Source organism: Varroa destructor, unplaced genomic scaffold, assembly GCF_002443255.2.
Source record: "Varroa destructor unplaced genomic scaffold, Vdes_3.0 BEIS01000002.1, whole genome shotgun sequence".
In the NCBI taxonomy this organism is placed as follows: Eukaryota; Metazoa; Arthropoda; class Arachnida; order Mesostigmata; family Varroidae; genus Varroa; species Varroa destructor.
The window spans coordinates 17,534,894-17,548,989 of NW_019211455.1; the positions used below are offsets into that span (position 1 = coordinate 17,534,894).

Sequence of the window (14,096 nt, forward strand, 5' to 3'; positions counted from 1 at the left end):
TTGGTTTATCTATCAAAACAGAAACATCCATTAACCATACAGCTATCGAGGCTTCATCAACGTAAAAGGTGCATTCGCTTTCAAATTTTCGGCCTACAAATCGCGAGCTAAACACATTATTGCATTACCATGATCGGGAAGCGACAATGCTTCACACGGCTTGTCAATTGGGCCATGGGCAACTGAAAAAGATCTTAGTAAATAACGTTTCAGCCTCTGCTACTTCTGCTATTTTTTGGCCATGTCGCCTAGCTGACATGACGGCTCCGGCGTGTCCGGAAGCGATAGAAGCTTGGTGTCGCTTTTAAGGGCACAGATCAAGTGTCTGTACTCACTTAAACTACTTTACTATTTCGAATGCTCGTATGTAGCTGGATGAAAAATGAATACAAAAAACGTAATCTAATCAGTCTGGAGCTAATGCTGCTTTTATGCACGATGCAGTTGACGGATTGAATTCTAACTTGTTAGGTCCCGTAAAAATGTGTCATCTTAAGCGAACAGGGCAAAGTACCATCTTCGATAGATGAAGACTAGTACCCACTGGAATTGTCTTAAACATTACCTAACAACAAATGATTACCATTTCCAACTAAATAAGTACAATTATTTAACTACATAGCTATTTGCAGGGAAAGATTTCCAGGTCAAAAGCCTAGCAACGAGCAGACACATCACGCTCTTACTAATTATATGAATAATTTCTCCATAAAAATGCGCTGTAGGTGTGGTGGGACACCGAACGATCTACAAAACAGTGTCCACGATTTTCTTCCTCTATTTCGCTTGCCTCCTACCAACAATCGCCTTTGGGGCGCTCAATGATACGAACACCGCCGGGAAAATCGGTACGTCTTTTATGTATCTTTTCCATTTGCCCTAGATGAGAATAAGACGAAGCTGGCTAAGTCGCAGCGGTTTGGCCCTTAATTAGAATATATAAAGTAGAAATGGCTGTTAACCGATGTTTTCTATTCTGCTAACTACGAGTTGTGTTGTGCTTAAAGAGGTCTGTCGTCACTCACTAAAGTACTCCTAGGTATAGCCTAATGGACTGAAAAATGCGAAATTAAATGGACCGACGACGAAGCAGATACGTAGGTCAGATTTGCTTCGTCTGACAATAGAAATACTAGTTATATATGTGCACCGGCTCATTATTGCACTGATATACTATTATGCGTAGGTTTTAGAAGTAATAAACTCAGTACTAGCTGGATTCTTCCCTTGGCTTCCGGAGGCTTTCCTCCCCTTGCACCCAACGATCTGAACCGAGGCGAAAAAATAGATGGACTTTCAGATTCAATATCTAAATTAACCTGATTTATTCTTAAAGGCGAAAAAAGGCCACACCGGTTTAGAGTAAATGGATCCATCAGTGGGAGTTCCCTAAAGGTGCGCTTCGGGCATGCAATGCGTTTCCGACTCATGCCTACTTAGGGGTGCGATTCTACGATTCTTGTACAAATCCGCGCACACGTAGACGCGTGCGAATGTGTGCTGCGCGTGTTATTATAATATACTCGAAAGATTGGGTTTTACGTATAGAGGGGTGCGAAAGAAATTGAGTTCTGCGTTGAATGAAATTATGTAGTGTTCCTTGCTGGATAGTGGTGATACTGGTTAATTCTAATCGAAAATAGCTTGCCAATTTGCGTACCTCGAATAGTGATCGTGCATTGCTTATTGCTAGAAGTTGTCGTGAAGAAATCGATTGAAGATTCATGTATATTGATACAGGTTTCATCCTATTGAACTCCTTTTGTTCCTATCACTAATCGCGCACTGGGTTACCCAGTCGGCAAGCCACTGAGCTTATCTTCATAGAAAAATATTCACTAGAGTACTAATGTATGTATAAGACACGTATAGTTGTCCCCAGAAGCGCTCGATCGTCCTATTACACTACCTTAGAGAATTCTACCTGAAACGACCAGTACACTTTCCGAGTAGGCAGTCATTTCGCACAACAATTTTTGTAGTTCAAGAATTTTTTTTAAAGCTTCTAGAAGTACTTATCTGCCGATCAATATGTTCCTTCTAAACTTAACTAGTTCATAACTTAGTAACTTATTCATTCATTCATTAGCTATAGGCAAATTAGAACTTGGCTAGATGTAGAGAACCGAACGAAGTTACTAAGGCATACAAGTGTTTCTTTTATTGAGAGTGTTTTACGTCTAGCTTGTGAGACGCAGACGAATTGCTCTTTGCTAACTGCGAAAAAATCATTCGAATTTTGTTAAAACTTATGTTAAAATCAACGTTGTTTCAGAGGTGCTAAGTTGATAACCGCATTGTCGAAACTGCCTGCCTTACCTTTGGCGCAAGAGTTATCTGTGTCGTTGTATAGTGACAATGTTAAATGCAGAATTTCAACAGTCCTTTTGCTTTTTGTAGCACACACGTAAGCGCACATAATCAACCTTGATCTATATATTTGTATGATATCATTGTACACGTAAATATGATCGTCATCTGGGTCACTGCATCATGCTGAACGAATGTTGAGAATCGGTAGGTTGGCCTGTGAACAAATATCTTTGTGACGCTTTAAAATAACATTTTTTTCATTTTATCGTATACCTCAGATAAATATTCTCGTTAGCTCAAACTCATTTCAGAACCGCAGTGCGCACGGGGTGGTTAAGTATTTATAGATCGTTCCATAGATGATAGCTGATTAAAAGATAAAACTTAATGGGGCCAAGTATGAACAGAGTTGTATCGTGTATCGGAGTTGCGAAGAAGATCGTACGCTAATGAAAAACAGTACGCTAATCGCCGGCTTGAGTTCTTCGATTAAACCAGTTTACAAAGGGCAGTGTGGTATTGGACTGCTAGAAAGATACCATACAAAATAGTAAAATAATTGTTAATAGAAAGTAAAACGAAAAGATCGATTTCAATGGTTGGCAAATGTACTAACCAACGTGCAAGTAGAAGCGCTATATTCATCCACTATCTCAGAAGGCCTAAAGGTCACATATCCCAATATCCGTACCAATGTATGGCTAGGCCAATTTCAATTTAACCCACACATTTTAGCTGTACATACAATCGCATCTGTTAAATTCGACCACAAATTTACTTCACTTTATACCGCAATCTAGTTCTGCACAAGCGAGAACATTTTACATTCTGTTGTCATCTTTGTGGGCTGTTTATCTGTAACATGTCTCGATAGAAACTGTTTTCAAAAAGCTTGACTTCTCATGGAGACTATTTTTGCTAACTCTCTGAAGGGTTAAAACTACCGAAGTTGGGTCAGGCTATATACTGTCTTCTAAAACATTCGACTAAGTGACGATGTCCTTTTGAAAGAAGCATTCCTAAAGCTTCTTCTTCCCCTTCGGACGCTCCCTTTGATTCAGTTTTGGCAAGCCGAATGCTTGGCTTGACCTCTCCTAAACATCCTTCGGGGTCACTCGAAGACCAGAAACTGCACGTAGTATCTGGCGTACAGCTCTGCCTATTGCATAACATGTCGGAAACAATTTAGCTCGGTCAAGCGATGGGTTTTGCTGTGTTCGCTGGCTTTTTTTAAACTGATTCTTTGATTCGGGTTGAATAAATACACTAGAACAACACAATCTTTTGATATATCTCCCTCCCCACCTACCACCCACCGCGAACTTTCGCGATATACCTTTTGGGTCACGTTGTGGCCAACAGCAAAAGAGTTGGGTCATACCTCGTAATGCGTGCTCGCAGACATTCTTCATCCTAAGCTTTACGAGAGAATGCTTTTGAGTCACTTACTTACTGAACAGCTGCTGTGTGATACTCTATAGGAAAAAGAGACAAAGGTAGAGATCAAAGGCCGACAATGAAGCTCAGAAGCCATGATTGAATTTGGGTCTTACGCTTTTGACCACGAGTTTCGGGAAAAACGGACAAAACTCTTACTTCGTAGATACCGATAGTCCGCCTGACCCGTTGAAGTTCCTCAAGAGCATCGCACATACCAGTTGCTCTCCTCGCTCTATGCAACTCGTGGATGATAAACATGAATCGTACGCGCGATCAAGAGTTGAGCGGTCAAGGGCTAGGAACAAAAACTAGACTGATACAGTGATTCATATAACCTATTGATAATAATTATTGAACAGGGCAAATTGAAAAACATTAAGCGAAATATGCTAGAATATGGCTTTCCCCGTGTGAAGCTACATGGTTAGATCTAAACAGTCTGCAACCAATGTAAAAGGTAATCAATCGACTGTGCCCTTCGCATCAGCTTAGAGGCTTAACATTGTGCCCCCCTCCATACAAAATAACTATATATATACTTAGTCATACTAAAATGTTTTAGTCATATGCAAAATGAATTGATATTCTATCAATATCGTCAATGTGCATAGACAACGTAGCCTTTTTTTTAACAGAAATGTAGACATTTAAGGAGTACTAATCACAGCTAATCATTATACCTCATTGCTTGTGGGCGGGAGGCGGGGTACGTTTCATTGCTCTTTAAGATTAACGATTTCTGTTTATTTCGCCAACTGTCGTGCTGCTGACGCCACAGGAGGTAAGTCAACTCAATTTACCTTATTTATTCACTGATTTCCTGCAACTGGTGACAGTAACATGCGGCAGCTCTGGTCTACGACCGAAACGCTTCACCGTAACCACCGTTAACCGGAAATTTGTACTGATCGTTTCCACTGTAACATTCTGAAGGTGCATGATATTTAGCCCATAGATCTTTCATGTATGTGTGTGCGTATGGTACCTTTTTACAGCTACCCTAAACACCTAAGCGCGCTGACTGCTTAGGACAAAAAAGGGCATTTGTACCCGCCCTTAATTGATCATCAGTAATAGATGACACTCTGGTTATACTAGGGCAGCGTCTGTCCTTTTCTAGTGCCCAATGTAATAAAGTAAAACACTGCATGAAGCCAGCTTAGTACGGTTGCCAGCATGACATCCATAGTGTTTGGAAGTATCTATTGCATTTGGGCGCCGCAAATATTAGCTGTAAAGTTATTTTGTTCAGTACTTGTATTTGGTGCACGTGAAAATATACGGATGTGGCACTAACTGTACACTTTGATGATGACGACCCTGTGCAATTTCTCTGTTCCTTAAGACAAATCTATTGTGATGGAACAGATCATTAATAGATATCGTTAGAAAAGCTGGGCGTCGTTCCTATAATCTTGCGTTACCTCTGTCGAACTATAAAACTGTATAACTCGTTGCGTCTCACTCTTAAGAGCAGCGCAAGGCTTTAAGGGACTGAAGGATAGAGGTAGCAAGACAATCCAGTGTTCCTTCGTAGAATGATTGGGCCATCAGTCGGCAACGGCACAACACGGATATCCGTCAAAATGTCACGAAACGGTATATGGAGTGGTTTTACGCTTCGCAAATGCTATCCCAGTCATAGCTTTTGAAGGCGCCCAGTTAGTTCGACCCACTGTGATCGCTCCTGTTCTCACTAGATACTGACAGACCTTAGCTTGTGGTGAGAATATAAGTCGATCATGGTCTTACAACGAAAAAACTTTCTAATCCTTCCTAGAGTCACAAGCCCGTGGTTCGTTTTACCATTGCTGTCCTCTGATATTTTCAGCTGGTGCAAAAGCAGTAGGTTCCAGTTTAGCTACCGTTACGCACCTAAATGCTTAGTACAACACAATAACAGGTCACAGAATGGCCAGTTATTTGTATAACGATGGAGGTAGGGAGTTACCATTTGTTTAAGCTGTCGATTTGAACGCTTCACTTTTTAATAAAGTAGCTAAATATTTCGTCAAGCAAAGGCATAGTTAATGTACGACCGTATGCAAACGTTATAGTTTAAACCTGTTGCACCTCCTTGCTTGCCTACATTCAACTTCGACATAAATCTATCGTAATTGTAGCTTAGTTGCAGTAATTTAACGAACTGTTTTGACGAATTTAACGAATATGTTGAGCTTTTTCTTGTCTGTCTTCTAAGATACCTTCATTTACTTACACAAATGGAATGTAAAACGATCAGTATTTAGGTATATACAGTGGGTCACCTGGTCCGCTCACGTGCAATTAACTTCTAATTTTAACCGAGTTAACTTCTAATCTACCACCTGTTCACTTGCAGACGTTCGAAAGAGTATTATTAGCCAGACGATTGGCGGTTTGACATTCGCCTTATTTGGGGGCCAGCCGTTAGTCATACTCATGACAACTGCCCCGCTCTCACTGTACATAAAAGGTAAGGCGTTATTTTCCTTTGCGCATGCTCTACTAGGTACAGAGCAGACGAATCGTTGGCAAATCGATTACGTAAACAAATACTTATTTGATTCCGAATTTTCATCGGATTCTATTGAGGATTGGACGCTGCGAAGCTAAAAACAGTGTATGATAGCAGCACGCAACGCCTAACATTACCGTCAAACATTTTATCGGACGACCGGCTCCTAGCACGAAACAAACTATGTCCACGCCCGTAGTCGAAACACGATCAGCATCTGTATCTAAGATTAGCAGGAAACTATGTTATCCGCCAAGGGTATCACGAGAACAGTTATTTGCGCTTACCTGTATCAGTGATTCTAGTCATCTTCATCAAATTCAACATCTCGACTTTCAATCGACATCGTTGGTCTGAGGAGAGACAAAAGCAATCCAGCTTCAATTCTAGGATAACTTAGTTGTTCAAGAATAGGTGCAAACAGGTTTTCCAAACGCTTATATCCCGATCACCTGGCCACTTACTTTCTCATCTATTTAAACTAACTTTAGAAATCCCACTGGCGAGTGCATTATCTCGATCGAAAGTACGCGTCTACGAAACCTCATGTAAGTCGACCCCTTTAAAAATGTCTTCTCTCCAGGCGGGTACGTTCGGGTAATTTCGGTTATTTGCAGCTTTGTAGTCTTCATGTTCGGAAATCATATTGTATTGTGCTAGTTGGTTCAACGCCTTTCGTGGCTTCAAGTTCCGAGGTAAGACCGATTGAACTTCGGGAATTAGCGAGACGAAATGCTAAGTGTAGTTTGGTAAATATTTACTCGGGCTTATACACACGTGTCTAGTTAGATTATCTAAAATGTTGACCTGGTTCACCAGATCTCTACAGCGGAGGGGAGTCGCAGCTATAACTATAATTGATTCTAACTGGATTTAGGGCCACACCAGCAGAATCGATGGACAGCAGCGCACTAACGGGAGTAGAGGGTTAAAGCTAACGGGTCATTTACACTAATTAGAACAGGTTATTGAAGGATAGGATAACAAAAAAAGTGCGGTGGCGTCGTAAAGATTTATTTTTCAAGTCATCAGGGTAGGGTTGGCACGGTTTGATGTTAGGCATTCTACCTGAGGGGCTTACTGTATATTAGATGTCGATAGCCCATCAGCGGGGCATACTGTGTTTACTTCTACAGGTACACAATGTTCATTCGTGAGCCGAATTGCTATTGTGCACTTCAAACTATAGTCCAACCCGACGGTGACCCAAAGACAAGCCTGCTAACGTTAAGCAGGTATTAGGACCACAAATATAATACCCATCAATGGCAATCTGTTTGTTATTTCTGGAATTGCCCGCTTCCACTAAAAACTGTTCTGACTTTCTCTGGTTTTGCCCACTCGACGAAGCGGTAGCCGGTTACGAGGCATTTATATGTATAAATACGTATTCTTCTATTGCTCCAATTCGAAATAATTATAATAAAATATTATTATAACAAAATTATTATAATAAAATAAAAGTTTTCGCTTTTTCCTGAAACTGTTCTTAATGAACGTAAAATTGTATCGATAATGCAGGTTCCTATGCCGACAAAGTTGACTATAATTAAGTACGCGAAAAATATGGAATTGGAATAATGGGTGAAAAGTTGCATATGATATTTGCTGTAACATTATAAACCCATAGATAAAATTTTTTTCATATATCTTTTGTTTTGTATTTACTACTAAATTTATGTCAGGCCCCATTGTAGGTAAACAACATTTCCTGTAATCTGTAATCGGTCTGTATCGACGGTCAGCTCACCTTCAATGAGCTGCACTGCTAGATAGTTTGTTTTCTCGTGTCATAATCAAGCCAATAAAGACATCATCTTCCCTTATACATTCAAGCTCTGCCATTTTGCAAAGTTCTTCAAACTAATAATATCAATATGCAACTGAAAGCTTCTCTCGCTACTCATGTGAGGTACAGATATCCAATGCGAACGCATAATTATCGACCGTTTCCTTCGAAACGTTTCCAGACCGAGAGAGTATTCGTTGAAATGGCAAGCAAGTGGAGAATCCTCATATGAAACACGTAGATCAGAAATGACATATGGGTTAGCTTTTTTGCATGCGGTTATTTTCATTAGTAAACACTGGAAGATCGTTCGTCTGAGGCCGGTCCCTGATGTGCGTTGTCCGTTCTACTATATGGAGACGTTAGTGCAGGCGAGATACGTTTAGCCTCACGCTTTGCGTCTTTATTCAGCAGGTTAACTGTAACGTCCTTTTGAAATTCTCTCTGCAGAATTCTACTTCGCATGAAGGTTTCCACCTACTTTCAGGAACGCGTGTCTTGTCGTTCGCCTTTATAACTTAATAGATATGGTAACACATATCAATATATACGATAGTAGTTTCTGCGACCTAGCAATGCGACCAGATATTTTCAACTAATAGCCAGTACGTTATACAATATATTACCTTCGGTCGTTATTAGACTTCTTAGAGAATGGAGCTCGATAAACGTAACATCGATCCACCTTTTTTTCACCATTATAAAAGAAATCTGTTAACACTTTATTTATTATTCTAGAATGGCTCGATATTGTTTTGTCTTCATTATGTCCTCTAAGTCTTCAGCGGACCCTCTTAGACGTAATTTGTGTGCGTTAACCTGAAGATCTGACAAATATGGGAGAATGATTAGTACTTTGAACACACCATTCTTTTCCACAGTGAAAAAGGAAACAACGAAAAATACATAGCATGTTCCATTACTGTGTTTTTTGTATTTCTGTTTGCTTATACGTTATCTTTATACCAGCGTTCGAGCGTAATTAACGCTTCCAAATGCTATAAATCGACTTGCCTGCAAAAATCGGCTAGGGCAAAAGTCGACCCACAAAAAACATGCGGAGCGGAGAATTTGCCATTTCTTTCTAAGTTCTTTGCTTAATATTCGCTATTAGCTGGAATTAAAGGACCGACACCTGCGTTTAAACACAGTCTAAAATTCCGGATTGGAAAAGCAGTCTGACTACGTTGACGAACACAACGCTTCTAACAATGTCATTTGTTGATTATACGTTCTGCGTGTTACCCATATAAGTGTTGTGAATCAGATAGAAATTGTATGTAACGTCAATCTATTCGATGATCCAGCCTGTCCTGTCCCTCGAACTTGGGCCAACAAGGGAACGTATCAAAACGGTCACACTCCTTAGGAGTCTTCTCGAACTTTCGTTGGAATACGTGGACGCTTGAATCGCGTGCATACACGAAGCGAAGTCTGGACTGCAGACTTAGAACGACTTGAATCGTATATTTAGTCTTCAATGGAAGGCCGTTATTGGAACAGTGCTACTAAGCGTAGCGTAAGGTGCTGAAGGACGCGCCCAGTAGTCCTCAAGCGTCTACCTAGGATAAAAGGTTCTAATAATTGTAGTTGTCGGTATGATCTGCGTCATTGCATGCACTCGGTGGATCGAAGAAAGGGACAGAATCAAAAAAGATCTACTCTATATGCGCAAGCAGTACACGAGAAAAAATAGGATTCTAAATTTGTGTCAAGGGAATTGCTGACAAAACCCTTTTAGACTTTCTTCCCAAATTGACTGTGTTAGAGCGTCGAGTATTAGCAGTTGGAAGGTCTTTATTCGACCAGGGATGCGCTGACTCCGTTGTTATATAAATGTGTATGTCTGAAACAACGCCGAGTAAGCCCAAGCAAACGTTCGATTAAGCATACAATATAAATCGATTGCCTTCGTAATCGCGTAGAGCGAATACTGAAAATAGTTTTAATGCATTGTCAACAACCTTTCGAGAAGATCCGGCCCTAGAAGTGTTCCAACTTCTTGAACATAGCTTGTCACTCAGTCTTCTTTTAGAAGAATTGGTTAGGCCACTAGTAAAAATCTAAAGAAGTATTTTGTTGATTTTAACAAAAATCAGATCATCTAACCGCAAGAAGATGGATAACTCCACTACTTCCAGTGGTTACTACTAAGTTGGCTTTAAGATAACTGTCCCTTTTCTTTCCTAGTTAGATAGCCGAGGTCGACAGTTTCAAATACACGTGAGCTGGTAGATTGAACTTCACAGGCTTTTCTGGTTCCTGGCGGCAATTTTGCCACTTGCTCCAAGTTGTTCCACAAAGAAATACCCCCTTGCAGTTTTTAAAAAATATATCTAAAAAAATTATCCCCCTCAATTAGGCTGTCCATGCTAATATACATTACGCAGTACTAGTTTAAGGACCGCAGATATAAAAGTTACTAATAAATATTTTTTTGAGTTCATAACATAAAACTCGATTTACAAGGACTATAGGGCGTTTTATACACATGGAGAATTAGATCTCGGAGCCTGAACAAAAAAAAAAAGAAAAAAAAACGTAAATTATTACTACTAGTATATACGTATTCTTGTATGCAATGATTAGGCATAATAGATGCGGACGTACAAATTTCACGGAAGTTCGGGTAAGTAACAAATACTCGTCTGGCACGAAATAGAATCCTCGCCTTTCTTAGTAGTGGTACAGGTAGTGTTAGTTAGCAACGGACGATTCGCAGCGTTCGTCATTAAAAAAAAGCATTTAAAGTCATTAAAAAACTGGGGAACGTATTACGTCAGCAATTAGTTCTATTCCCAAATGTCAATTGAATATGGCACGCTGGGTCATGTAATGTTCCCGCTGTTCTTGCGACAGTTGTACGTAAGCGCTTAGCATTAAACATCTGTTTTACGGTAGTAGGCTACCGGAAAGATGCGCAGAACATTTTCAGGCACAGACATGTCACCGTTATGTCTAATAGTCCCTAGAAGCTTTTCTCACAGTACATACAATACGATAGACCTAATGATCAGAGCCTCTGTAAGGGTCAGCTAAACACAATCGTCTATAAATAAATACGAAAAGAACACGATAAACTTGTTGTCGAGTGAAAAATTCAACGTTCACTTAAGTAGTGACCCGTACATTTATGGTTAACACATGATACTCAGTAATGTATCATTTCGTTCTACCCGGCATTGCAGTGATCTACAATATCTGTGAAGATTTCCAACTGGATTTTTACGCAATGTATGCGTGCGTTGGATTGTGGAACACGTTCTTCCTCGTTCTCTTTGCATTATTCGACGCGTCCAAGCTCATGAAGTGGTGCACAAGGTGGGTTATGAAATATACACACATATACAGTTCACGTTACCGTTGTGTTCTATATGAGAATCATAGTCAGATATTTACTGACTTTGTCACATTAAAATGTCGTGTACTAACATAAATCGTTATCTATAACATGAGAGACACTTAAGTAGGGAACCTTCTTCATGAATGCTATTCATAAACAATGATACGTCTTGGTCAGCGTTTGCGGCTGCTTTCACTAGCTCTTGTCGATTTACATGTGCCGCAAAAATATACCTACAAATAGCCTTCAAGTAAAGAATATTTCTCTCTCTCTATATGAAAACAATGGATACAAATATGAGCCAGGTCGTACGCACTCAGCCTTCGTTTAATCCTTTCTAAGTTCTTTCTATAATCTGCAATATATACCAACGCGTTCAGGTCCTTACATTCTATGAATACTAGACTTATGCTCGTTTTTCGTCATATGACTAGTTTTATGACCTTCAAGCCCTAAACCTTATATGTGTATCAACAATTTATCATATGCAGCAAATACAGCCGTTGGTGAAACGCTACGATATACGAGTGACATAAAACTCGCCCAAAGTTTATCTGTAGAAGCAGCTCGTTTCTGATTAAACAAGGTGCCATATATATATAGATACGCATAAATAAAATAGTTTTATCCGGCTGTTCTCCTTCCGATGTTGTCGTTGTCGTTATCGCCTGTAAATATTATGACATTTTTTCCCCTCTATCCGATCCCCTGTACAATGTCGATAGACCTCCCTGGAAGAAGTTCGAAACGATTGTGTCTCAGTTTCACGTTCGTCAGACTGGTGTTGAGCGCTTTACTTGCTCGTCGATCTGCCCGGATCTGCTTGATTGGGTTTCGGGAACGCTTAATATTGATTGAAGAGCGGTTTTGTCCAGCTGTTGATGGGGACGTCCATTTTATTATGGTTGACTCCGATGCTGCCGGTATTAATTAAATCTATGAGCGTCATCCGGCTTGCGCTATAACATTACCTGCTGCTATATTTTGGCTTACCTCCGTTTCGTTGTCACCAAAGGCCCGAGACGGACAGGGATAGGCGCGCTAAATTCTTAACAATGCGGTGTAAGTAGTATCTTGGTGCTTTTTAGACGACAACACTGTCTCATGCCAGGAACAAAGACTAGAGGGACGAGCAGAGAATCGGGACTGTGGCCCATGGAACTCGTGGCGTGTCAAGTTTGAGGACAGTTAGGGGACCCTTTATGGGTCACTGCAGCTAGAGATGACATTAGTTGTAATTTAAAATAAACCAGAATGCGTTTGTTGCAAATAGACGGCCTTAAGCAGGTTTTATCCACCTAACATATTATAAACAAATGTCATATGTATGATTGCGGGTCCTGATTCTGCTTGCCTTTACTTATATTTATGCTAACTTGAAGTAGTTCATAAGTTAACTCGACTCGGTAGAATAGTTTAGATGATATGTTCGACATACTGGTCAGACCATAGCAAAAAAATACGAATCCTATATTCTGAGTTGACTTTGAGGTAGCTGCTGTGCCGATATTCGGGTGCATATTAGGGATATCTCTGAAGTATCATTGGCACACTTCTGCGGAAAGCTTATAGCTGGCAATATACATACTGTAAAAAATAGGTAAATGAATCGTAAATAAAAAAGCCGGAGAGCGTATGGCGTGACTCAACTCGTATACTTGGCTTCCATAATTTTCATTTTAAATCAGTATAATACATACATATATATACGTTTGATAACAAAACTGTCACATGGAGCATTTTGCAAGATATGGCTACTAACAATGTTTCAATTGAAATTAATGCAATCATCACCTGAATGGACGCTTACCTCACTCACTTACGGGTTCGCCACATGGATACGGTGCAGGTCTACGGAAGAGATCTTTGCATTATTTATCAGTATAGCCTTCGTTGTGGACGCCGGCCGAGATATCTACAAAAGTAAGCGACAATCTAAACCCTACGCAAGAAAGTATCAGTGTCTATTAAAGAAGAGATTAAAGAAGTAACATTGAGCCCGAATTGATAGCAATGATATCGTTCATTGTAATAATAGCCAGAAAGTGCGGCAATATTCATGCTCATATCATTATGGTCATCAGTAGTCAAAATCTTAATTTGTGTTGTTGAAAACAGCTTAGTTCTGAACTCGAGATAAAAAAAAAAAAGATGTGATCACAAACATTAGATAACAATGGCGATATTAATAACCATTGATTTAATGAAACTTTCTAAAAAGCTTTTGCCTCAAGAAGCTTGTGCAACTGCATCGCGGTTCCGGCGATCGATCAGCTGAACGGTGCAAGAGGATATTGATTACCCAAGATCTTACGATAATTATAAAAATCATTCCATATAATAGCTAGACAGATTACTGATGAACGTGTATCTAATCTAGGCAGTTGTCTGTTGCGTTTTCATTTCTTCGAATAGATTTCCAGGAGAATTACTACCACAAGAACTGCTCACGATCATTCAATGTAAGCGAGCTCAGCCAACTAGTAAACAATAGCTCTCTGCTTCCGCAACTGCTCAACGAAAGTGGATTATTGCGACATCTTCAACACACTGGTTGCCAACGTGAGAACTCCTTACTTTTCCTCCTGTTAATGCTCGGTACAGTTTGGCTCGCCGTCTCACTATACAACTTCAATAAAACGCCGTACCTACAGGTAATAACTATAGAGTATTCCAAAAACGAGTGCAGCATGTTTATATATAATGCCAAACAC

The 14,096-nt window shown here is 40.0% G+C and overlaps 1 protein-coding gene across 7 annotated transcripts in view; it reads left to right on the forward strand.

Moving 5' to 3' along the window:
* The window catches only part of LOC111245953 (solute carrier family 4 member 11-like), a 424,503-nt gene that overhangs the window by 403,854 nt on the left and 6,553 nt on the right, over nucleotides 1–14,096 (forward strand). For 6 of the 7 annotated variants that reach the window (XM_086981588.1, XM_086981587.1, XM_086981585.1 and 3 more), the window contains 5 exons: nucleotides 726–849; nucleotides 6,093–6,208; nucleotides 11,228–11,360; nucleotides 13,232–13,305; nucleotides 13,798–14,036. In XM_086981588.1, coding sequence (XP_086837714.1) covers nucleotides 726–849; nucleotides 6,093–6,208; nucleotides 11,228–11,360; nucleotides 13,232–13,305; nucleotides 13,798–14,036 — 686 coding nt within the window. The remainder of the gene's footprint in view (nucleotides 1–725; nucleotides 850–6,092; nucleotides 6,209–11,227; nucleotides 11,361–13,231; nucleotides 13,306–13,797; nucleotides 14,037–14,096) is intronic. The other variant, XM_022795003.2, reaches the window with a different exon arrangement.